The 26,579-nt window shown below is 36.5% G+C and overlaps 1 protein-coding gene across 7 annotated transcripts in view; it reads right to left on the reverse strand.

Moving 5' to 3' along the window:
- BLM (BLM RecQ like helicase) overlaps positions 1-26,579 on the reverse strand; it is a 65,250-nt gene that overhangs the window by 23,402 nt on the left and 15,269 nt on the right. For 6 of the 7 annotated variants that reach the window (XR_010378287.1, XM_064480599.1, XM_064480597.1 and 3 more), the window contains exons 4-14: positions 25,208-25,370; positions 22,217-22,338; positions 18,662-18,794; positions 17,656-18,359; positions 15,705-15,896; positions 14,284-14,402; positions 13,284-13,397; positions 10,782-10,880; positions 10,429-10,577; positions 3,314-3,420; positions 1,566-1,726 (exon numbers count right to left, since the gene is read on the reverse strand). Coding sequence is in view for 6 of the 7 variants with exons in the window: in XM_064480599.1 (XP_064336669.1) it covers positions 1,566-1,726; positions 3,314-3,420; positions 10,429-10,577; positions 10,782-10,880; positions 13,284-13,397; positions 14,284-14,402; positions 15,705-15,896; positions 17,656-18,359; positions 18,662-18,794; positions 22,217-22,338; positions 25,208-25,370 (2,063 nt within the window). In the remaining variant the exon portion in view is untranslated. Of the gene's footprint in view, positions 1-1,565; positions 1,727-3,313; positions 3,421-10,428; positions 10,578-10,781; positions 10,881-13,283; positions 13,398-14,283; positions 14,403-15,704; positions 15,897-17,655; positions 18,360-18,661; positions 18,795-22,216; positions 22,339-25,207; positions 25,371-26,579 lie in introns of those variants that run through there. The other variant, XM_064480600.1, reaches the window with a different exon arrangement.

Consider the following 26,579-nt stretch of genomic DNA (forward strand, 5'->3'; position numbering starts at 1 on the left):
AACCATGCTGACTTCTTTCTTGGGTGCATTTATTATTATTCTTAGGCTGAACCACAACTCCCTATTGCCAAGAAATATTTTCTTTCCCCTTCAATTATCATCTGTTGTTTTCCCTTCACATTCTTAAGTTATTCACTACATCATTGATTCAAATGTCTGCACTGAGCTGAGTCATTTGTGTCTTGATACAGAGTTCTATTTGTTTTGTTTTTCTTGCATTTGCTTGTTTGGATAAACTGAATTATTTCTCCCTTCATCTCAGCCTCTGATCTTCTTAGGGCAAACTGTTTCCAGTTCATATATATCAAGTTTTCCTAAATCCTTCTGAGGATACTAAGTTGATATCGTCTAAGATTTTCTTTTGTTTTCACTTAGAAAATAATTTTGAGAGATATTTTTCTTCTGAATCTTCAGGGTAAAGATTTCTTCTTTTGTGAGCTGAAACTTCCAGGCTACAAAAACATTAATAGACATTCTTCTCAAATTCATCCTTGTATGTAGAGAGATCTATCCAGGGCTGGTATTTGCCACAGCATGGGATGACTAAAGTGTTTTCAGCTTCCTTCCTGATCCACTTGGGTGACAAATTTGTCATCTCAGAAACAGATGCTCGACACCATTAGTTACTAGGGAATGTAAACCAAAATCACAATGAGATACCTACCACTTTACATCCACTAGGATGGATATAGTAAAAAAGATAATAATGAGTGTTGGAGAGGAGGTAGAGACACTGGAACCTCATACCTTGTTGGCAGGAATGTAAAATTTCATACCTGCTTTGGAAAACAATTTGGCAGTTCCTCAAAAAGTTAAACATAGAGGTTCCACATGACTAAGCAACTCCACTCCTAGGTATCAACCCATGAGAACTGAAAACATATGTTCACACGAAAACCTGTACAGAGATGTTCACACATTATTCACAATAGTCAGAAAGTGGATACAACCCAAATGTCTACCAACTGATGAATGGATAACAAACAGTAGTACATCCATACAATGGAATATTATCCAGCCATAAAAAGAGATGAAGTATTGATACATGCTACAATGTAGATGAATGTTGAAAATATTATGCTAAGTAAGAGAGGTCAGTCACATAAGAACACATACTGTATGATTTTATTTACAAAAACTGCAGAATAGGAAATTCTATAGAGATAGATGAGTAATAGTAGATTAGTGGTTGTCAAGGATTAGAGGGCTGGTGGAGTAGGGAGTGACTGCTGATGGATATGGGGTTTCTTTCTGGGATGATGAAATGTTCTGGAATTAGACAGCGGTGATGGTTGCATAACCTTGTGAATATACTAAAAACCACTGACTCGTAAACTTTGGAAGGGTAAATTTTATGATACGTGAATTATGTCTCAATAAATTTTTTTTGATTTAAGAAAGAAAAAGCAGCTTTATAAGTCTCAAAAAGATCTGTTTTTAAATTTGTCTTATTTTGATATTTACTACCTTGAAGAAGTAAAAACAATTTTCATCCTACACGTGCAAGGTGGCTTATAGACTATAAAAGATTGTTTCCTTTACTTGTTTATTTTAAACAATGTTACCTGGCAGCCATCCTGATTAATCCACTTGTGCTGCACCTCATCTCGGGCAGAGTCACTGAGGCCAGCATGATATGCCAGAGCGGCGAGCCCATCTTTCTGTAATGTGTCAGCCATTGTGTCACATTCTCGCCTGGAGAGGCAGTAAATTATCCCTGAGTCATCTGCCAAGAAACCAAAACAGTATTGAGAAATGAGGACTTTTTTATTTTTGAGAAATGAGGACTTTTAACATAACTAACAACACAATTTACATTATGTTCTTAGAAATATTATCTGAATCATAAATAGACCTCCATAGTTTTCTTATAGCAGAGAAGAATCACATAGGTAGAATAATTCATGCACGAAATCCCGTGCACTGGAAATGACAAGATTTGACCTTTAATCCTGTCCCTCCAAATGACTCCTTAGATGTCATTCGCCTGGAGGAACCCTGGGCTCTATATCACACTGGCTATAAAATCGGAAGGCACTCTTACACAAACTTTGCAGAAAGCACATGACAATATGTATCAAGAGCCTTAGAGATGCTCCCATCTTTTGACTCAGTTTCCTTCTAGGAAACAAATCTAAGAAATAAACTGGTCCAAGGACTTATGTAAGAAGTTTTATTTATAATTTTAAAAATTAGAAAAATTTTAATGGCCAACCAAGGACAATAATTAAGAAAGGAAATTATGAAATAAAACATACTGCAACTATTAAGTGTTTTCTAGGTTTTAAAAAAAGACCTAAGAAAATGTTCAAGACATAATACAGGTTAAGGGTAGAAACAGTGTATATATAGTACCCTAATGGAAAGAAAAATGCATATAAACATTATTGGAAGGAAATAAACCAAAATGATAACAGTAATTTGTCTTGAAGTGAGGTTTGTCTTTTGCTTCTTTCTTTTTTTGTTGTTGCTTTCTAAATTTTCTTTACTAAATTATATTTATTGCTGTTTGTATGTATGTTATTCCTAAAATCAGAAAATAAAAGGTAAAGAAAAAATCAGCAGGGAGGGTGTAGCTCAGTGGTAGAGCCCATGCTTAGCATGCAAAGGTCCTGGGTTCAGTACCCAGTACCTCCATCAAAAATAAATAAACCCAACTATGCCCCCCAAACAACAACAACAACAACAACAAAACAACAAAAAACAAAGAACAAATCATTTCTCTGTGGCAGAGCCAAAGATATACATACACATACAAAACTATTATATTAGCTGCGTAGAAGAGGGGGACTGGAAAAGGAAAATACTGACTTTTTCTTGGTCTGTTTCTGTATTATTTGATTTATTCAAATAAATATGTACAGTAATTTTTAAAAATTGAAAGAGATGTTTAACAAAAAAATTCTCCATGGAAAAGTAGAAAAGAAGTTACATGGAAAACCACCAGGTATTTCAAAATCTTATTCTAGTTAATATAACTCAAAGGCAGACACACTTGGGAGAAGGCACTAAAACAAAGAGCTGTTTAATTCATACACCAATAGAAGCCAGAGGAAAGACACTGGAACCAGGAATTATAATATAGGTGTATAAGAGGGAGTATTTAATGTATTTTTTGTTAGGGTTTATGATTATCAAACCAAATGAGATTTATAATTTCCAGAATTGAGAGAGTTGCAATATGCTGCTCTATAAATAGCAAGTTAGTGCTATCATGAGAAATGTTTAATACGCAATTTTATAGTCAATTGTGGTACTAAAAAGATATTTATTTATTACTTCTAGACATACTTCATCACATGGCTGTACTTACGTGGGTGATGCTTTCTGATCCATTCTAAGCAATCAAATGCCACCTTTTTAGGCTTTTTGGGTAACACATAGTATTTTAGATTATGTCTGTTGAAGCTCATGCTAAACCTAAAAGAAGTCCCAGACAGAAAATTTTGTTATTTTGAGAAAACATAGTGTTAGCCACCTTTGAAAATTAAATGCTGAATTTTCACAATGCAAACTTAATCATCAAGTTGTCTTACACTGAACACAGCCACCGGCAGCTTACATAACAAAAAACAAATGGAAGTTAGGTTAAGGATTAAAACGAAAAGAATGGTGATAAGGAGGGAATGTCTATGGGACTAGATACAAAGAATCGGAAGGATTGCAGAGGAGAAAAACATGTAGAAAAGACAGGAGCCTAGTCTCCAAGATGAGGTAGATTTAAAAACACAGATGGCTAAAATATTATTTAAAAGATTAAGAAAATCACAGAGAAAATACACACAACTTTAAGCCACTAATGTTCCCAAATTTTGTGAACGTGGAGAGCTGGGTGCAGGGCCACAGAAGCGCCAGCCTACAGATCCTGGGTCACCGTACTTTGGCCCTGTGCCCCAAAGCAATCGTGGCTGACTCTAGACAGAAGTGCTACTCTTTCTCTGGCCTCTTGCTCCAGGTGTCCCACTTCCTCACACTTTAGTGAGCTCTTCGTCTCCACCATCTCCTTTCTTGCGTCTCAGTCTCTTCCGTGAATTCTTCCTGTTTGCTCCACCTGTGTTCTAGGACCCTCCAATCCTAAAACCCACAAAAGCTGCTCTTGACCCTACATTCCCCTGCAGCTGGCAGCCCACCTTATTCTTTCCCTCCAAATGCCCCCAACCAACTAACCATACATCCAGTTTCAACTCTTATCACTTCCATTCCGGCTTCTGCCAATACTATTCTACCAAAATTGCTTCATCAAAGCTTTTAAAAACTAAAGAAAGGTGAGGGAATTGTTACAGGGTCCTCGGCCATGCGGACAACCTCCGACTGCCCCAGGTTCCAACATCTCCAGAGGAAGGAGGGAGAACACCATCTCTCTTTAAGGAGTTAAGGTTAGGACATAAAGACATCTCGGTGCCTGGGTGGATGGAATGAAACAGAGACTATAAAGTACAATAACCTGTGGTAAGGAGGTTGCCTATATTCAGAGGTGGAGATCAGAGGGAGGAAAGATGGGGAGTAAAATCACTGGCTTTCTGCCTTAGTATCTAAATCCAGTAGAGAGAGTTCACATCAACTGATGGAATGGATAAGTAAAATGTGGAATGCCCAGTCAACGGAAGATTATTCAAGCCATACAAAGGAATGAAGTAGCCATGTCACTGCAACACAGATGACTCCTGAAAACATTATGCTAAGTGAAAGAAGATGGACACAAACGAGTAGGAGAGAATGGGGAGTGACTGCTAAGGAGCATCAGGTTTCCTTTCGGGGTGATGAAAATGTTCTAAACTTAGATTCGGGGGATGGCTGCACAACGCTGTGAAAATACCAAAAAAAAGCACTAAATTGTATCCTATTTTAAGTGGGCAAATTTTATGGTGTGTCAATTATATCTCAACAAAGATTTTCTTTTTAAAAAAAGCTTTGGATTCCTATGTATCTTCACTAAGGGAGGACAGATGTTGCCATTAAAATAGTAAATATTAGGTCCTGGGTGTCAAACTCATGTCATTTTAAGTGACGTTTCAGGAAATGGAATCAATTTGTACTCAGCTTTTGTTGCTTTTGGAACTGAGGAACTGTCATGGGCATGTGCACTAAATGGTTTATGTGAATTGAAAAACAAAGTCAGAATATCTGTTTTAATATGCAAGAAAATAAGTCAAGTTTGGCTGATTGGTTTGGCCATGAAAACTGGCTTTGCCAATTAGGTTATAAGGTAGTCATGTCTCATTGTTCGAAAGAGCTAATTGGCAGCCACAACTTTGGACAAAACTATAATTTAAAAGTATATCACATAATAAAAAAATAGGTCAAAGGGTGAGGATATAGCTCAGTGGAAGAGTGCATGCCTAGCATGCATGAGGTCCTGGCTTCAATCCCCAGTACCTCTATTAAATAAATAAATAAATAAATCTAATTACTGCCCCCTCCACCCCCAAACAAAAATACACCAAAATATATTAGGAAAGGTGTATTGAAACTAATAGTATTTTTATTTCCCCAACTCTTCCAAATATACTGGATACAAGATTCATTTAAGTAAAAGAGTAACAAGAGTATTTAATAGTCATTAGAAAAATTTTAGAAAAGCATTTTTTAGGATACATTTCCCAGAAAAAGTAAAGTGAAGTAACTAATGATCTGACTTATTTTGCCAGTCAGATGGTTTCCAATTCTTTGCTATCCACAAAATCTGGAGGACCTAATTGAGATGCCAGCTGACTGATCATTAAAAATAATTCTTGATGACAAATCATTATGTAATCTTGGCATATACGTCAGAAGGAATTCAAATAATTGAGTGTTAATACTACAATAAAATGCTTTCTGTTTCCATCTATGTGTTTATGAGAGCAACAATTCTCAATGCTATAAAATACACCTATAAAAATAAGAAATATGAACTGACTTGATTTACTCAGAAATATATAAGCTAATTGGAAAAAAGTTCTATCTCATTAAGCTACATATTACCAATCAAAATTTATGTTTAAAAACTATCTTTAAAAATATATTTAAGCTATTCCAGTAAGTCATGTACTACTAATGAGCATAATAATTCAGTTAGGAAGAAATGTTGGTATAGGAAATTAAGAAAACAGTTTTAAATTTATATACATATTTTTCTTGAAGTAAATGGAGTAAATAAACAGAAATAGGTAAATAGATAAGATAAAAAGAAATAGAGTAAGCAACAAAACTTCATACATAAAAATATATCACCCTTAAGATAAAGATCTGTGGGCAAACTGAAAGAGAAATATGCGTTCAAAGAGAAAAAGGGAAATTTAAAAATACCTGTTAAACGTTAGAAAATTTTAATGTCTTTCGTAAGTGGGTGATAGTAGGTCCAGAATTGCTATTATAGGGAGGGTATAGCTCAAGTGGTAGAGTCCTGGGTTCAATCCCCAGTGCCTCCACTAAAAAAATAAATAAACCTAATTACACCTCCCCGCCCCCCGCAAAAAACCTTAAAAAAAAAAAGGACTGCAGAATTGCTATTATATTTTTATTCTATTGGATACATTAAAAAGAGCTAAGTAACAATTCTGTTTAAAAATGTTATTTACAATAAACCACATTCTCTTTATTTAAACTTACTTTAAAAAATTTTAGGTGTCAGGTTAAAAACAGAAAAGTGGTACAATTTTCCAAAATTCTCTTAAGAGGTATATGTCACTAAGAAAGTATGAAGACTGTTGTCTTGGCCATCTCTATTTATCCCTTAAACATCCCGAACACCACACATCTAAAATCAAATTCATTATCCATTCCCCCACCTCCCTTCCCCTAACCTTCTCCCCTCCTGCATTTCCAGTTATGGTCAAAGGGATGTCACTTGTGCCGGAAAGTAGTAGAAACCTCCACTACACCAACTTCCTGTTCCCATCAATTGCCAGTCTTGCTGTTTCAACTCTGCTTTCTCACTTGACTCTGTCCCCTCCTCTCTCTTCTGCTGTTGCTACCATCATCCTCTCTCTTACATGGCTGCAACAGGGTTCCTAAAGGGCCACCCTGTCTTTAATCTCTTATTCCTCCGCTCCATCTTCTGTTCCACTGTCAGGGTTATCATTCTGCATAGTTCAGATAAAGCCACTTCCCAGGTCAGAATGCCCACAAAAGGAAGTCCAAACCCTTTACCATCAAGATTTGCAAGACCCTCCAGATCTGGCCTCAAGTCACCTTTCTAGGGTCATCTCTTTATACTTCTCTACTTATCCAATGGGTTATCCACCATTCCTTGGGTCTGACCTGTATAATTTCATGCCAGAAACTTCAGCCCTGAATTTTTTCTTCACTGGTTAAAATGCCATTCATCTAGCTCTTCATACCCAATAGGATAGATATAATAAAAAAGATACAGTAACAACTGTTAGTGTGGATGTGAAGAAATTGTAACCCTTATACCCGTATTATTGCAGATAAAGTGAAATGGTGCAGCTCCTTTGGAAAACAGTCTGGCAGTTCTTCAAAAGGTTAAACAAAGAGTTACCAATGACTTAACAATTCCACTAACTATATGACCAAGAGAAATAAAAACATACGTCCACACATCCACAAGACAACTTGTACACAAATGCTCATAGAAGCATTAGTAATAATAGCCCAAAATGGAAACAACTCAAATATCCATGACAAATAATACATGACAAATGGATAAATAAAACATAGAATATCCACACAATAAAAAAAGATGAAGTACCAATGTGCGCTACAACATGGACGAACCTTGAAAATGTTACGTTAAGTGGAAGAGGCCAGTCACAAAAGGTCACATACTGTATGATTCTATTTATATGAAATGTCCAGAATAGGCAAAAATCTCCTGAGACATAAAGTAGATTAGTGACTGCCTAGGGCTGGGGAGATAGGAACAGTGGGAATTGACTGCTAATGGATATAGTTTCTTTTAAGGGAGACATGTTCTAAAATTAGATAGTGGTGGGGTTGCACAGCCCTGCAAATAAATGAGAAAAAAAAAACCCCACAGAATTATATATTTTAAATAGGTGAATTTAAAGGTATGCAAATTATATCTCAAGACAGCTGTTTAAAATTTTAAAAAGAACATTCTTCTTATGAAGCCTCCTTCCTTTATAAAACCCTATCTGACCCCTCCTCATCAAGTTAGTTGTTACTTTGGGTTACAGTTAATCCTGAGATTCTGCAGTCATAATTTACATCTCTAATCACCACTTACTTCATTCTGCAATTTTGTATTGTATTTAAAGGGTTCTAAAACTAGATTGTTCAGGTTTAAGCCCTCACTCCAACACTTGCTGGGTGTATGGTCTTGTTCAAGTTATTTAATTTCTCTGCGCCTCCATGAAGTGCAGGATATAGGAGAGTTGACCACGTGAGACTTTTGCGTGGATAAATGAGTTATTACACATAAAACGCCAAGAGTAGTGTTTGGCACACTGTATAGGTTAAACATGTTAAGTGTCAGCTACTGTTGTTATATTATAGTATTATTGTTGCCTAAATGTCTGCCTCTTCATTTTCTCAGTTCGTATTTTAAGGCCCTATGAAAAAGAATAAATAAAATCAATTCATTTTATTTATTTCCATCTTCCTATTTCCCAAAGGGGGAGAATATTATCACTGACTGGCAACTGGAGAGTAGCATGAAGGCCATGGCCTCAACCCTCGGGGTACCTGCCTTCACCAGGGTCAGGACACAGCAGCGGCTGGGAAATTTTATTTGAATGAGGGGCCTACTGGAAGAAAAGATCAGGAAAAAATATAACAGAAGAGTGTTTGTTAAAATCTTTTACTTCCACTCAGGGATTTAAATTCTCCCAAAAATAGAAGTACCAAATTTATTAAGAAGTCAACAGATCTGCCCAAATTTTCATATTTTACCCACATATATCAAAATTCCTCCATAAGTTTCACTTATTCATTCTGAGTGCTAAGTATGCACAGGGCACCACATGCTAGACTTCGGAAAGGTACAGTCTATTACTTTCCAGGCAGATCTCCCCCTCACATTACTAAGAAACAACATTAAAAGTATCTGCCTCTAAACATGTATGTGCAATGTTCACTCAGAGCAAAGTAACTAATTCTCTACTTACAAAAAGTTATTCAAAAGGTGAACTAAATTTGTATCATTTAACTATGGGCATTTGGCAATTAATATTACTGGTCTAAAAGAACAGTAGATTGCATCTGGCATAAGTTAATGGAAAAAAGCTAAAAACATTGCCTAATTAAAAAAAAAACTTTTAGAGATCAATACAATACTTGTAGAAGCAAATTTCTAGCATGTGAGTTCTTCACTAGAACCTAAACTATAATTAAGACACCTTAAATACAATGTAATGTATGTCATTTATGGAAGCAAAGTATCCCCACCCCCAAATTTTATACAAACACTCCTCTGCAAGTGAGATTAAATTAAAATCCTGTATTCCAAATTTTGTGTTTACATGCACAAAATTCTGAGGACTCCCAAATTCTTGGGCTTGAGAATGCCAGTTTAACCTGCAAAGGTCTTTGCAGCTCCACCTCGTAACCCCCTCACACCCTTCACATGGCACTTTCATGGTTTCGTGGTTCTTCTCATAACCCCCCAAGATGCTTTTGTTGTTTTTACTGACTACAATATTTACAGAGCCACCTTACCCTCTTTATTTCTAAATGAACAAAGCTTTAAAAATTCTCCCAAATACATTAGTCATTATTCCTTCAGACATTCCTCAATCTCAAAGTACTAATAAATTAGAAGGAAAAAATATTTTAACTTTGGTAGACAACAGCTGTTAAGTAAATATTTGCTAAGTGGATGAACCTGTCAGAGAATGTACCTGTCTCTACAAAGTCATGTAGAGACACAAAATAATTCAGTACAACCTATAAATGTGAGGATATTTTTTATAGTGGTTTTTTTGTTACTGAATAATTATAGATCTGGTGGCAACAAGAAGCACTTTGCTGTTGAGATGAAATCAAGTAAAAAAAAGCTGTTATACATAGTTTCTGGACTGTTTTCAACATTGTAGATATAATTGGGACATCAGAGAAAAATGACAGAGCAGGGTCATCTGTTCACTTTATCATGTATACTCTAGGATATATGGGAACCAAAATTAGATAAATAAAAAGTCAATTTATCACTGAGACTATCCCAGGGTTTAACAGGTTCGCCACGCACTTTATCCCTACTTTCAAAATAGGTACTAGGATAGAGTTTTAATTTCAGTAAGCGAAGAAAAAGCCCTAGGGCTCTGGGTCCCACCATTTTGCTGCACATTAGAACCATTCAGGGATTTTAAAAAACATATTGCCTCCCAGCCCTCAAATTCTGATCTAACTGGCACTGGATGCAATCTGGGCATTGGGATTTTTAAAGTTCCATAGATGATTCTACTGTGCAGCCATCCAGGAACCACTGCCCCAGGGTTTTAAAATTAATAACTTTCAACAACTTACACCTGAGGTCTAAGAATCTTCAGCTGAGTGAGGATGTCCTTCTGTACCCTGGGATTAGCTGTGGCAGTAAGAGCCATCACTGGAACAGAGGGAAACTTCTGGCGAAGCATGCTCATTCTTTTGTAATCTTGACGAAAATCATGTCCCCACTAGTTGGAAAAAAAAATGCTTTTCAGACTATTTGGATCTTCCTTATAAAAAGCAAACACTACTCATTATATTAAGAACCACCTTATTCTTCAGTGAAATAGCAGAATAATTCACTCAATATGTTTTCCTCTTCAGTTCTGAAAATGTATACACGGTTGGTAGTATATATTTAGGCATTTCAGGATACAGAAAACAGTATTTACCTGACTGACACAATGTGCTTCATCAATAACAAAACGGGCCAAGAGTTTCCTCTCATACAGATTCTCCAGAGTAGAGATCAGTCTGTTACTTGCACAGACCTAGACCAGAAATGCATTAGACATTTTAAAACATTTAAACACATCACCTTAAGGATTTGGCTGCCTTTAAATTCCATTACAACTTAAGCTGTATTAAAACCCCCACATAAAACTGCTTCTGATTTCAATCAAAGAAGAGAATTAGAAGAATAGAAAATAGCAAATGAGACATTTCAGAATCTTCACCCACTTTTAGCAAATGGTTATGTATTAGGTCAGTGGGTCTAAAACATTTTTTCTGCCTCAATGTATCTGGGGCCACCACACGTTTATATTGGTAACAGGGTTACAGATGTGTGTTACACGCTCGCATGTTGTTTGGGGGAAATACATATATACATTTTATTTCTATTTCGTAGCTCTGCCCATAACTGGGCTTGGAAGCAATGACATTCCAGTAGCAATGACCATATCTGGCATCCTTGTCTTAAAAGACATGTCAAAGAGACACAGAAGCCAATTTGGTGGAGCTTTCCCACTAACCAAATCTAGTATAATTAGAACATCAAAATACATAATGGTAATTATAACCTACTGAATACATTAAGAATCCATTATTTCATATTGATATAAATAAATATGTGGGTGAAAAGGAAAGCTCATCCTTACAGCAGAATGCCAAAAAAAAAAAAAAAAAAAAGAAAAGAAAAATCATCACTTGGCATCCATTATTATAGTAATTGATGGGAAATCATCAATGGATGATAAAACTCTTGGTTAAAAGTCTGATGAGTATAAGAGGATATTTACATAGTCTCAGAGTATTCCACAACAGGATACCTACAATTACCAAAAAAAAATTACATTTATTTTTGTAATTAATAATTTTTTTAAAAAGTAATTTCAGTGGAGAAATCTGGCAGACATCACCTTAGCCAAGCGATCAAAGTTAACTAACACCACCAGCAACGGGATGAAAGGACATCAGATGCCTCCTGACAGGACACACTGAGATCGTATTACCACATTCGTTGATATTTTCAACAAAATGAGTAACATAAATCTTATCAAGAGGAAACATAAACTCAAATTGAGGGACAGTCCTCAAAACAATTGGCTTTCACTCTTCAAAACTGTCACAATCATGAAAGACAGAGAGAAACTGTTTAAAGAGACAACAACTGAATGCAGTGCATAATCTAGGATTTTCTTTTGCTACATAGGATATCATTGGGACAACTAGTGAAATTGGAAAAAGGTTTACAGATTAAGTAATAGTATTGTATCAATGAACATGTTCTAATTTTGATGAACTGTACTGAGGTTATGAAGAGAATTCCTTGTTTTTAGGAAATGTACAGTGAATTATTTAGGGTTAAAAGGGTATCATGTCTGCAACTTACTCTCAAATGTTTAATGGAAAAACAGAGAGAAAGAATGATACAGCAATTACAGTACTATGTTATCATTTGGGGTTTCCAGGTGAAAGTTATACAGAATTCTTGCACCATACTTGTACATCAGAAATTATGTCAAAAATTTAAAAACATATGTATTCTAGAGGGCTTTTATGAGATAATAGAAAAAATATACTAGTTTCCCAGTTCCTAGCACAGGGCTCCTGAAACCCTCATAAATTCTTAAGTGATAAGAGTACTAGGAGCATCTTTTTTCTACAGAGGCAACTCTGAGTGGGCTCCTGGGTTGGGGTTGGTCACCAGAAAGACCAAGCTATGATTAGAAGCTTGGAATTTTCAGTCCTACCTCCATCCTCCAGTCAGGGCAGACGGTCTCGAAACGGAATTAGTAATTGTTCATGCCTATGTGAGGAAGCCTCCACAAAATCCCAAAAGAATGGGGTTTGGAGAGCTTCCAGGTTGTCAAACATATCCATATCAGGAAGGTGACCCACCTCAACTCCACAGGGACAGAAGCTCCTGTGCTCAGGACCCTCCCAGAACTAGCCTGTGCGATTCTTCATCTGGCTGTTCATCTGGGTCCTTTATCATATCCTTTAAGTGTCTCTCTGAGTTCTGTGAGCTGCTGTAGTAAGTAACTGATTTCAAGGGGGATGAGGTCATGGGAATCTCCGATTTGTAGCCAAGCTGGACAGAAGCTGTGGGTAACCTGTGGACTGGCACCTGGAGCAGAGTGGTAACAACTGCATGGGACTGAGCTCTTAGCCTGTGGGATCTGACACTGTCTCTGGGTAGACAGTGTCAGAACTGAATTAAATTGTAAGATACCCAGCTGTTGTCACAGAGAATCATGTGATATAAGGAAAAACCTCCACACATTTGTGGACTAGAGTGAAACATTCTATGTGAATAGTAAAGGAGAGAAACACAGAAGGGAAAGACTGGGTTTTCCCCTACTCAGTAGGGAGAACTCGGTTTTTTTGTTTGTTTTTTTTTAAAAAACAGCTTTAAAATCATATTTTAAAATAATTATATAAATACAAACCTTCTCTGGAGTAACATATAGAAGTTTTATAATTGGGTCTTTTTTTGATAATTGAAGGTAAATACTTGTTGCTTCTGAGTCGGTCTTATCACCTGTCAGATATGTAGCTGGAATCTAAGTGTAAGAGCAATAAACAATTAAAATTTTACACATATAATCTGACTCGTTTACATTTACCCTTAGGTTTTATAAATATTTTATAAGTCAAATGTCAAATCTGTCAAAGGAAAGAGAATCTCAACATAAAATAATAATCAGTACATGTTTCATTTAATATGTCAAAATACTCTTCCCATCGTTTACTTTCTTTTCTTTTTTCTCTTTTCTTTACTTCCTTAGCTTGTCATACTTGTAACTAAGATAAATATGAATTCAGCAAACAGTCCTAATGTATGGCTATATTTTTTTTTTCAGATAAATGTCTTTTCAGGGTTTTAATGCATAAAGACACTGAAAGGACCATAACGTCATGAATGATTGAACAGCTACCATCACTGTACTAAGATGTCCTTTGGGAGAAAGATCAAACCAGTGGTCTTATTGAGGGATGGGGGCTCATAACCCAGAAAACAGCTCTGTTTGATCACAATATGCAGGATTTAGTAGAGTGCATTTAGTCAGGAGGAAAAGAACACATGTGTGGGCATGCACATGTGTATGCATTTTTAAATATTAAGGGAGTGAGAACTAAGCCAATCTGATAGTAGTTAAAAAAAAAAAAAAGAAATCCTTTTATATTAGAAAAAAAATTTACATCCACAAAATATAGGTTAAAAGTTCTTACTAAAATATATTCATCTACAATGAAATTAGATTGAACTCCAAAAGGTTATCTACATCAGAATTTTCAGACTTGTACTTAAAAATACAACATAACTTCAGTGCTTTATTCTTATAATTCATGAACTATTTAATGAAAAAGTTTACCCAGAGTACTGAAATATATATTTTTTTTTAGTATTTAAAAAAAAATAATTGGTAGTGTTTCATTTTAACTTACATCCAAGGAAGTCAGCTTTTGGACTTGATCTACTATAAGAGATCTCAAGGGAGAAATGACAATAGTGACCCCAGGAGAAACGCAGGCAGGGAGCTGGTAACACAAACTTTTCCCACCTCCTAAAAGAAATGACAGAAAAAAAAAAAAATCTGTCAGGTTCTGTCTTGAGAGGATGGAGGCAAGAGTTACAATGTAAATCACATATAATACTTAAAGTAATTAACAAATAGGACACTGAGTGATATTTCCCATGGTGCCAAAATGTGCCATATTTGAGCCAAAATATTTAGGCAATTTAAATATGTAAAAATTATCTTTTAGGACATCTTACATAGGTACATACGATAGCAAAAGCAAGAATGAGGGCAGGAAACTTAAATGCAACAGAATTACTTTAAAAGTCTACTTGAGAAGGACCCTGAAAAATGGTGCCTCGAAACCGTAAAGGATCACAGAAAGCCCTGAAACCACAGGCCAGGGTCCCTTCCAGCTTTAGTTTTGGAGTATCAAATGGGAGTCGAAACAGAAGACACAGACTGAACAACAGGTTAATGAAATAGGTAGTGCTGCCAATTAAACAGACCAACACTGGCTAAAATTTAAAATCAGTCTGGAAAAATTCAGATGCCCAGTCAACATTATTTAATGATGATGGCAATAACTAACTGCTAAAGGTCACAACAAGGTAAATAAAAGGCAGAGGGAAGACAACACGTTAAGTAGTGAAACTCCAAACTCCCCATGCTTCTTATCCTCACGACTTACTTAATACTCTTAGTTGGATGACTACAAATCATTGAGCAGCTGCTATAAGCTTTAATACACAATGGAAAGTCCTGGAGCTCTTCCACAACTGGGGCCAAGAAACAACTACGCTCAACGCCTTTCACTGAATCCTCACGACACTCGTAAAGTGGGCACTTCATCATTATCCCCACCGAACACACAGGAGCCTGGGGTTCAGGGAATGAAGTCTTGCTCAATGCCATCCTGTTAATAAGTGTCAGAGCTGTACTTTCAGTCCAGGCCATCACTCCAGAGCTGATGATCTTAACCACCATGCAACACTAGGTTGTGCCAAGTAAACTGCCAGAAATGGTTGTGGTCTCTGACAGTCATTTTTTGGTTCCTGTTCCAGGTTAATTTAGACTAGAAAAAAGAAAAATTCCCAAAGGAAAATCCTAGATCAATTCAACACAATGAGCTTTGAGTTGAAAATCTTAAAAGGGCTATAAATGTTATCATGTCAACAACTGGAACAGAGGATACGAGGTAATACATGTTCTAAACTATGGCACGGGAGGTTTAGAGGTCCCTAAATGATAGAAATACTGTGTAGGTGTTCTTTTTATTTCTATTAAAGGGCTTTCATTTAACATCTGCCAATGGATTCCTGCCAATTCATGTCTAAAAATACATACCAGTGGGCATTAAGATAAAACAGTCTTCACCAAGCAGTGCAGCATTGATCGCCTCTAGCTGATTAGTTCTAAAATTATGTAGGCCAAATTTTTTATGAAAAATCTTCATCATTTCTTTTGTATGAGGAAAATTAAGACTCTGGAATTGCTTGTGTTTCAGATTTCTGGATGCTAAATTTTGCTCCAACTTGTCTAAGAAAATAATCAATGTTAAGAGAAATCAGGGCATTATTGTAATAAGTCAGTTTTAGCTTTTTTACCCTTTGCCCTGCAAAATCACTGGTGTTCATTTCCCTTCTTTAACTGTTTACCAGGGTTTCCTCGCCACCAAGTGTCAAAAGCCACCACCCTTTTCCTGAGGCTCAGATTCAAGTTTTTCCTTGATTTTTTTTTTTTGCAGCACCTACTACTACTATTTATTCTCCCCCTTTTCTCTCCTGATCTTTAAGACAAACGTGGTTTTCTACTCACTTTAAAGTCCCTTTCCTGGTTCCACTTCCTCCACCTGTCCCTTAAATTTGGGAATCTTTCAGACACTTGGGATTGGGCTCTTCAGACATTCTTTTTTGGAATTTTTCTGATCCTATGATCTTAAATATCACTGATGTGCAAAGAACTGCCTAGATCTCTTAAGATAAGAACTGACACCCTCCTAAGTTCCAGTCCTGCCTGCACTTTCAAGTGCCTGCAAGACATTTCTACCTGAATGACTTCCCAACACTTTTAAGCTCAACAAGCCTTAAAATAACCCTCCTCGGCTTTTCTTCAAATCTGCCTCTGCCTCCTGACTCCCTTATTTCTGTCAATGGTGTCAGGGTCTTCCCAGTCACCGAGTCTGAAACCTCACAGGCATCCCAGCTTCCTCTGATCCTTCTTCAATAATGTCTCTCACTTCCGCCCCCGTCCCGCACCCTCGTGGTCACAGCTCTGGCTCAGCGCAGGGAACAAGAGGTGCTCACGCCAGCGCCGGCGGCCACTCCAACCCCAACACTCAACTGCCTCAAAGCTAATTGTGAACACCAAGCATGACACATTCAAACATGGTACAAAAATATATCCATTAATGGTTATTTTAAAGGTCAACAGTGCAACTGTAAGAACAATCTCCGTGGAATTAAGCCATCAGTGGCAAAAATAGGGAGAGCTGTACTTTACAAAACCTTATACGTATAAACTTGTTTCAGTTAAGAAAACAATTTGTGATAACTTTATAGGGTTGATGTAAGGCTTTCAAATTAATTTCGGCTTTTCTCGGCAGCCTTTACAACAGCTAACTTCACTCTGCCAAAACCTTCTCTTACTGAACTGTGAGTTCCAAGAGGGTAGGAGTTCACCTATTCCCGGGATCTGTGCACAGAACATGGCACAGAGTGGGCACCCAACAAGTACTTGTTGAATGAATTAAAATGATTCTAGAGCAAAAGGAATAATTTGACTTATTTAAAAAAATTCTGACTTCATACCTCTCCTAGGCTGCCCTAAATTTTAATATTTTTAGACATTAAACACGTTTCTCTCCTTTTATAAACTGATCAGTTCTCATCAATCCAGAATTCTGAAAATACACACAATTACGTTTTAAACATATAAATTCAGCTTTGCTTTTACCCCCCCACCTCCAATCATTTAAAAAACCTAGCCCTCATGAGCTTTATTGTTTTAGGAACTAAAAAATGTTAATTTAAAGGCAAAGCACATTTGGAATGACTTTAGAGCTTTACTACAATAGGTTATAATTACACATTTTATAAAACTACAGCTGCTACAGAGACAAAAGAGCAACTTGCTTTTGAAAATGTGATTTGTAATTCATATTATCAGCAGAAATTTGCATAGAAACAATGTCGTTTTCAGGCAATGATGATTTGCTATGGTTTTCCTTACACAATTCCTATTTTGGGCAGTTTTGTTTTCAAATAAAATATAAGCATTCAATTTATTTTAAACTTACCAGTGTAACTCTGAATTGACTCTGAGAGGTTTTTATTTTGAGCAGCAGATGCCACTGGAAGACAGTTTGTCTTGGCTGAAGAAATTCTTTCTGATACTGATTTAACTGGCCGACCTTCCTTAATAGGTTGATAGGCAGCTGTGGAAGATTTGCTGGCTGCTAAATTATGCATCATATTTTCCCAGTCATCATCATCATCATCAAAGTCATCTATGTCAAAATTATCAATATCACAGGAAGCCTGGATTTCTCTTTCCAAGTCATTTATTGAGGTAGTGTGTTTATTCTGATCTTTCACAGCAGTGCTTGTGAGAACATTTCCTGGGAAATAAGAACTTTCATTTCTTTTTTCTATCCTTGGTGTTTCAGCCCAGTTGCTACTTACAAAGGACTTCTGTAAATGGGAATTGAATAACGGTCTTTCAAAGAGATTCTTGGTGGTGGCTGAGAATCCTGTCTTTCCCGGGGTAGTAGTCTGCAAACATTCCCCAGCAGAAATGGAATTTGAGGGAAGGTGTGGTAAAGTTAACGCCTTAACAGAATTCCCTGTAGGACAAGAATCACCCTTCAGAAATGCATAAGGTGAGGAAACAGATGCCTGGTCCTCCACGGGGTTACCAAGTGACTCAGGCCTGCATCTCCACTCTGAGCCAAAAATACTGGCATCACTTATATTAAAATCTGCTTCAGCTAGGAGTTTCCTTCTGGAGAGAGAGCACAGAACACCAAATCAAATATGAGTAGTCTGCTATGGTAGGCCACATACATTTATCTTTAGTTTTCATGCCAAATTGTGGCAAAATCTATCCTCATTTCCAATCTCAAAAATCTGAATACAAATGCTAAAGGAGCCGTTTGAAAAAGGAAATAAATTTAAGACATGGTGATAATGATCCCATTCAATTTCCAGCCAGAACACCTGGAAATATTGCCCAATAGGTTTGCGACTTAGAGTGGTGGTGGAAATGCAACCAGATATATTCCACAGGGAGAAAAATCAAGATACCTTACGTCCCGCTGCTGGAGCAGTTCGTTCCCACAATCCAAAGCTTTCAGCTCGTCATCAGGAATAGTATCAACTAATTTACAGATGTGGTCCATCACACGAATAAGCTGCTGCTGTAAACTTATCTGTCTAGCTATAAGGCAATTACGTTGTTAATATTTTTCCTTGACAATAAGAAAAGACTTAAAATATTGAAAGCCATGCATGTAAAACTTGAAGTAGTTTAAAAACAAGATTACAAACAACCATATATTCTCCCATTATCTGCCTATGAAAAAATTTGAAATCAGATTCTCTCTATTCTATATCATGAGCACTCATAACTACGTTATCATTTAATTTCATGTTAATTCTTATTCTTTCTCATAGGGTAACCAAGGTCATTGTAAGATACTGACGTTTATCAATTTACTATGATTTTTACTAACTTCGGCTGTAAATCTCACCATGCCCACACAAAGTATATTGTAAAAGGTTGGACAGGCAGGAACCCTCCTTTTGTTCTGGTCTGTCAGCCATCCATGTTTCTTTTCAATGGTAACAGCACAGCACCTAAGACTTTTTTTTTAGAGACCACTCTCAGCCCCAGCCCCATCCCCACACCCCCAGTCAGCATCTGATATAAGGCAGCTCAATGAGAATTAGGTCTGAGAGTTTTTTGAACGACTGGAAAAGAGGACTCTCCCTTCAACAAGCTGGACAGATTGCTGGTGGCCATCTCTGCTACCACACAGGACAGCACAGCTTGAAAATAAGATCAACACAAGGGAAAGCAGAAAACAGAGATGGAAGGAAATGCGGGACTGAGAAGGAGAGATGGGATGGATGAGCGGAGAGAGAAGGCAGGTGTGAGAGAGAAATTCCCAGTAACAGCGTCTGGGCATTTGAATCCAGGTAGCCCACTCATCCTTTAAAAATTACAGCTATATAATTAAAACATAGAACGTCAAAGGAGGGGAGGTTTTAGAAAAAAGAAAAATATGGGTCAGGGTAGTAATGGGAAGCAAGGAAGATGCCTCCCTACCCCGAGGCCGACGGTATGCAGGAGAAATCAGCAGTTCAAGTGGGCTGCCAAGGCAGCAATGTTCTCAGGAGACAGTAAGAGAAGAGAGTAGGGCTACTGGGAAACTGCTGGCTGAGGGCAGTTGGCTGAGGGCAGCAGGAAGGAGAAGAGGAGAGGACAGACTGTGGTAGTGGTGGGGACATAACACAGATGTCTGTGTGAGAATGACCCGGGAGGTGAGGACTTTTATGAGTGACTGATGCAAACAGGGTCACAAAGTATGAAATGGTAAAAAAGGTGAACCTGCTGAACTCCTACTGACATCTGTTTTCTCTGCAAGAAGAATGGGCATCAGATTGGAAAGAGGAGGATAAACAACGGTCCAAAGGAAATGAAAACCAAGGCAGACCCGGAGAGAGATACAGCTATTGGGAAGGAGCTCGAGTCTCCTTGTCTAGACAGATTACACCTCAGAGTACAAAGGAAACCTGCAAAGAAAAGCTCGCTGATACGTGAGGCATCTAGTGAACAGGAGAGCTGATGGAAGAGTGAAGACAGGCAAACATTGTTCTAATTTTCAAAACTTCTAAAGGGACTGCCAAAAGCTACAGGCTGGTGAGCTTAATGCTAATTCAAGGCAAAATTCTAGAACATGTTATCAAATGCCTGCTTTGTGAGCTCTAAGAAGGAGAGGAAACAATTATAGAGTTAGCAAGAGTTCATAAAAATAAACCAGCCATCTTAATGTGCTTCCTTCTTTGAAAGGACTGGCATATAACAATAGCTACCATTTACTGAAGACCTACAGTGCACTGGGTACTGCCAACTACTGGGCAAGGTAGATAGCATTCTCCTCATTTAACAGAAGAAACTGAGGTCCAGAGAAGCTTAACTAATTTGCTATAGTCACACAGCCAGGAGTGGGAGGAGGCAGGCTTGTATGTCAGATCTGTATCACTCTAGAGCCAATGTCCCATCAGTTTCCTCTTGCTGCCTCAGATCTTGAACTTCTGGAGTCGTATGACTGAGTCTTTTGCATCCCCGTGGACAAGGGAGAGAAATGTGGTTTGAAGGCAGATTTGTAACAAGTTGAACAAGACGTGGTGATGAATGGTTTGATGTCACCTGAGAGGGAGGCCACTAATGACATTCTGTAGGACTTTGTTCTTCCCCTTGTTCTAGCCAACCATTTACTAGTGAAACTTAATGATGTATAAACAGTACAGTGCAGTCATTATCAATGCAAACTCAAGAGCCCCAGGACTGCTGGGTTCAAATCCTAGCTCTGCTGCAGTCTAACTCTATGACCACGTGTATTATTTAACTCTCCTGTATCTCAGTTTCCTTATCTGTAAAATAGGATAACAGAAACTACCTTAAAGGATCAAAGAGAATTACATTAGTAAATATTATAAGGCACTTAGAAGAGTGCCTATGACATCAGGTATTTCAGGAACACCTCTAACAATAAATTTAGAGACCAAAAAACAAAAAGAAATTCAGAGGAAACAAGCACAGAGAGACCACTACACACACACCGTAAGTACAGCACTCATCAAACAAGAATAGTAAACATTACAGAAATATTCAGAGAATAAAAAAGAGCTTTGGAAATTAATCTGATACAAAAAAATTCCACGGAATATATCCAATATCTTGTAATAACTTATGGCGAAGAATATGAAAATCAATATATGTATGTTCATGTATGACCAAAGCATTATGCTGTACACCAGAAATTGACACAATATTGTAAACTGACTATACCTCAGTAAAAATTTATATACAAAAAAATTAATGATAAAATTGAGGAAATCTCCCAGAAAGCAGAAAAGAGACGGAAAATAGAAAGATAATTAATGGAGGTCTAAGAGCCAAATGATAGACGTTCCAGGAAGAGTGAAAGAGAAAAGAAAAAACAAAAAGAAGAAAATAAAACGGAATAATACCAGAACAAATTTCAGAATAGAAGGACACAAATCTCTCGACTGAAAAGGCCTCTGGGAAACAGAAATCAGGAGTGGGAAAGGAGACAGCTGTTTTTCAAAGTCTTGTAATGCTACTGGATTATTTATACTAGATATTTAATAGAAAATTTAAAAATGAATTAGAAACAAATCAAACAAACAAAATGTATTAAACTCTAAATGGATATCAAGCACCAAACCCAGAGTACATACAAGGAGAACCAGGAGGATGAAAGGTCTAGAAACCAGCACCTATGAAGAAGAGGTGAAAGATCTAATATTACGTGGTCTTAGGTGCTTTAGACTTATCTCACAAGGATTAAAGTTACAGGAAAGAGAAATTTTGGTTCAGTATGAGAAATAATTCATTATCAATTTCGAAAATGCTATGTGTTTAGAAAGTCATCTTGTGGGAACACGAATTTATGAGTTTCTGAGATGTTTCAGCAAATGCTGGTTACTAGAGCAAAAGGAACTATAAATTCACCATCTAATACTATACAGTCACAAGTTAAAAATATAATCCTACTTTGTTTTCAAAAGTAAGTAGTTACAATACATGTTATGTCTAAAACCCTTTTGTACCGTCACAGTCTGTGCCGGTTTCCTGATCAGGCCGCTGCGTAGTCACTTTCTCAGGTGATGACAAGTCCTCTGATTGGGTAAGACCATCCTTTCTGTCAGAGGTGTCAAGGTCCTTTAATACACTACAAATTAAAAAAAAATATAAAACCGATCATAGTAAAGACTAGACCAAATGCATACTTTTTCCTCTAATATTTTCCACAGCTGGTCAGACAATATACAATAGAAAAGAGAAACATGTTGTATCTTCTCTATTCTAAAACCTCTTTGGCTTGTTCTCAGAGTTTTCCACCTTCTGGCTACAAAAGACCCTTTCAATTTGATCTCCAGTTATGCCCCTTCAGGGACCCCACACTCCAATCACACTGTATCACACACATTCTTCACATGAGCCCTGCCTACTTTAGGAATTCTGCCTCTGTTCTTCTATCTGGAAAACCCACCATTCCATCTCGTCACATCTGTTCTTATAGGCCCAGCCCAAATGTTTCCTGATTTCTTCAGCATGTGGTTATTAACACCTCTTCTGGGGATTCCAAAGCATTTATCCAGACTTTTCTTATTATGCCAACATGTATATATGTGTATCTGTATATAAAATTAACTCATACAGATTATACAAAAAAAACTAACGCATATAAACATGGTCAGTCTGACTGGATACAAAAAATACTTTAAAAGTAACAAAATAAATTAGTAATAAATGAATGTTACAGAGAGGGTACTGTGGCAATCCAAAGAAAGATACTACTTTCTGGAACTTGCTAAGGCTTTGCCAAGAAGGCAGGATTTGAGGAAACCTTGAACAAGGGATATGGGAAAAGTGACAGACTATAAAGGAGAGATAAAAAAGATAATTCTGTTTACTTGATAGCCAGGAATCAACTGTACTTTTCTACAGCAAGACTTTGGAATGCAATCTTCTACCTAAATCAAAGGGTGATGAATAACTATGTTTTATATTATTCTTAAAAATGATATAATACATTATAATTAAAGAAAGGGCCTTATATTTTTAGCAATGTTTTCCAGATTGTCAGTTTATCCCATTAGGCTATCGGAGCTTAGGGTTACTGTAAAAGCATAACTAGAGATAAAGCTGTGAAGGTATTTGGGGTCTAAAGATTGAGGATTCTGAGGGCCAGCTAAAGAGGTTTAGGAATACAGGAGATACGAAAACATGCTCTCTTTTCTGTTATATATTATGTGACCACAACACCTCTGAAATTAACTCAGAATTCACAACCAGCACTTTTAAATGAAATAAAAGATAACAGAAAATTTAAGTGTGCAGTGCATGTAAAGTATCATCTGTGAAAATTCTATTTCAGTTTTGTAATATATACAAGTATGTATAAGAGGTTGCAATGGAAAATATAGAGAGAATTTACCTTGGGAACAACCTTGGAAATAACCATTTTCCAATTGCTGAAATCTAGGCAAAGTAAATCACAGTATGACTACTCAATAAATTATAAGAATAAATAAAGCCATTAAAAGAATAAAAATAATGACCATATAGCAATATGGAAAATGTTTTAAAAATAATGTTGAGAGAAAAGTAGATTAAAAAATTATATCTACATGTTGATTATGGCAATGCAAAAGTCACACACACACGTAGAGAAAGAACAAAACTTAATGTGGCTAGGGGAGATGGGAGGGACAAATTAGGAGTAAGGGATACAAATACAAACTATGATACATAAAATAGGTAAACAACAAGGATTTACTGTAGAGCAAAGGGAATTATACTCAGTATCTTGTAACAACATATAATGGTGTATTAAAAAAAAAAACTGAATCACTATGTTGTACACCTGAAACTAACACAGTACTGTCAATCAACTGGACTTCAATTAAAAAAAAAAACTTAACATGGATAAAGAAAATGTTTGGTTTGTTGGAACTGTTGAGACTACCAGTAAGTATCCCGTTAGAGTGGTTATAGTGTTATCTGTGCAATGCACACACATTTTAATAAACAAAGAAAAAAGCCAGGCAGTCAACAAGGAAGGACAGGGCCAAGGAAATAACACTACACTGTAATCTTAGCCTACTTGCCATCAACTGTATCATCCTGGGCAATGCCCTGCTCCTCCCTGGGCCTCAACCTCTTCACCTGTTAAACGAGAATGCTGATGAACACTCTATGAACTCCCGCTTTGTTTTTCACTTTCTACAATTCTGTCTGAAATCCTACTGGAAGGTGGGAAAGAGGAGCTCTTATAGTTTTTCAGTTTTGTTGTCAAACAGCAATAACACTTCAACCTTTTCTACCTCTTTAAACATGTCAACCCACCTGTTAAAACAAAAACCCAGAGAAACTAGGTTATGCAGGCAAACACTTCCCTTCCTGTCTTCCTGCCTTCCTTCCTTCCTTCAAGTCAGAGGGATTTGTTTCCGAACAAAATACTGGTTAACAGCACAGTATACACCCCACTACTCAATAGGACTGTGATTTAGATTGGGGTGAGGATGGAGGTAACAATGACTAACTATATATTTTAAGCTATTAATGAACCATGTGGACTCTCTATTTTTCTTAAAATACTACCAACTAACCACTATCATGTCACTAATTTACTAAAATTCAGTGAATGACAAATACAATGGTCGATTCTATTTGGATTAAAAAAAAAGGAGACAAAAAAAAAAAAAAGGACACATGACTTACTAAGTCACTTTGCAAATAAAGTGTTAGTTTTGGGTCATTTCAGGTCCAAGAGTTTGGAAATATATTTTTAGGACAACATGCCACATGTCAAAATCAACTACATAAAACTGTTTAGAAGTCCCATGTAATTAATCATAACGGAACTTTACAGCTTCAGAATGTCAACAATTAAGTAAAATGTATATAAATAGGGATTTTTGGATGCTTTCATTTAGAAGAAATTAATTTTGAGATGATACTACATAACTAAGTTAAATTATTTCAGCTATCCCAGAAACAAATGATAATGTTTATTAATTTATTAACTATTTTACCTAGAGCACTTTAAAGAGGATGAAGAGGTAGAAGTCATTCCTTCTTCCGGAGAAGGTGGAACAAACTCTATGTCATAATCATCTTCATCAAGCTCAATACATGAAGATTTCTCAACTGAATGTAATTCCGATTCTTTTGAGTTTTTCTCCTTTTCACAATCACCTAAAGTAAACAGTTGATAAACATAGGTTATTTTAATAATTAATGAGACAGAAAGAACAGGGTGTGAGCACTCAGAAGTCACCAACACTAACACCACTCTTTATGATATGAGCTCCTTCCTTTCACACGTTAATGTTGGCTTGTTTCTTCAATGACGATTGAGTCAACTGGATTAAGTCCAATGAAAGCTGGATTGAGGCTGACGATTTGCTTGAGGATTTTCATGACTGTCTCCAGTTAAATTATGAAACCCACGCTTAGTATCAGCTCTTTCGTTTCTCTATTTTTCACGCATATATAAATAAGGGTAAAGTACAAGTGTTAAGCCTGATAATTGTACAAACATTGTTGTTTATACAGATAAGAGTATCTCTACTTTACTGCAAAGGCTTCCTAGTTATTAAAGTCTCCCAGATTCAGTGTCTCTCTCTCTCTCTCAAATATGTGAGAAAATGCAATTTCAAATTGTTGCTCTCTAGTTTACCTCTTACCAAATTTTCTCCTCATAAATAGCAACCCATTTGATTAGACTTATTTTTTTACTTATTATCAATCACCTTTCAGTCCTCTCTCACCCTACAGTAACCTTAATGGGATTCTGGTGTTTAAAAATTTTAGTCTCATATTTACAACTATTTCATAAGGTGGGCACCTCCACATATGGCTAATCTCAGCTACTCAGCTCTACACATCTAATAACTATGAGATCTAAACAGAAAACAATTTGAATGTAATTTATAATACTTTAATAATATGATTAGATCACATTATACATCAATATTAGGTGGTGCAAGCCATAAAAGAATTCTAGTTTCACATCCCAATTCTACTACTAACCAGGCAGTAGACCATTACAGAGCCATTTTAATTTTTATGAACCTTATTTTTTTTAATTGAAGTACCGTTGATTTACAATATTGTGTTAGTTTAAGGGGTACAGCATAGAGATTCAGTTTTTTTGCAGATTATACTTCATTATAGGATATTATAAGATATCAGGTATAATTCCCTATGCTATACAGCAAATCCTTGTTGTTTACCTATTTTACGTACAGTATTTTGTATCTGTTAAACCCATACTCCTAATTTATCCCTCCTTGCCCGCCTCTCCCCTTTGGGTACCATAAGTTTGTTTTCTATGTCTGAAAGTCTTGTTTGTTTTGTATATAGATTCATTTTTATTATTTTTTAGATTCACATATAAGTGAT

Source organism: Camelus dromedarius, chromosome 29 (genome assembly GCF_036321535.1).
Source record: "Camelus dromedarius isolate mCamDro1 chromosome 29, mCamDro1.pat, whole genome shotgun sequence".
Lineage (NCBI taxonomy): Eukaryota > Metazoa > Chordata > Mammalia > Artiodactyla > Camelidae > Camelus > Camelus dromedarius.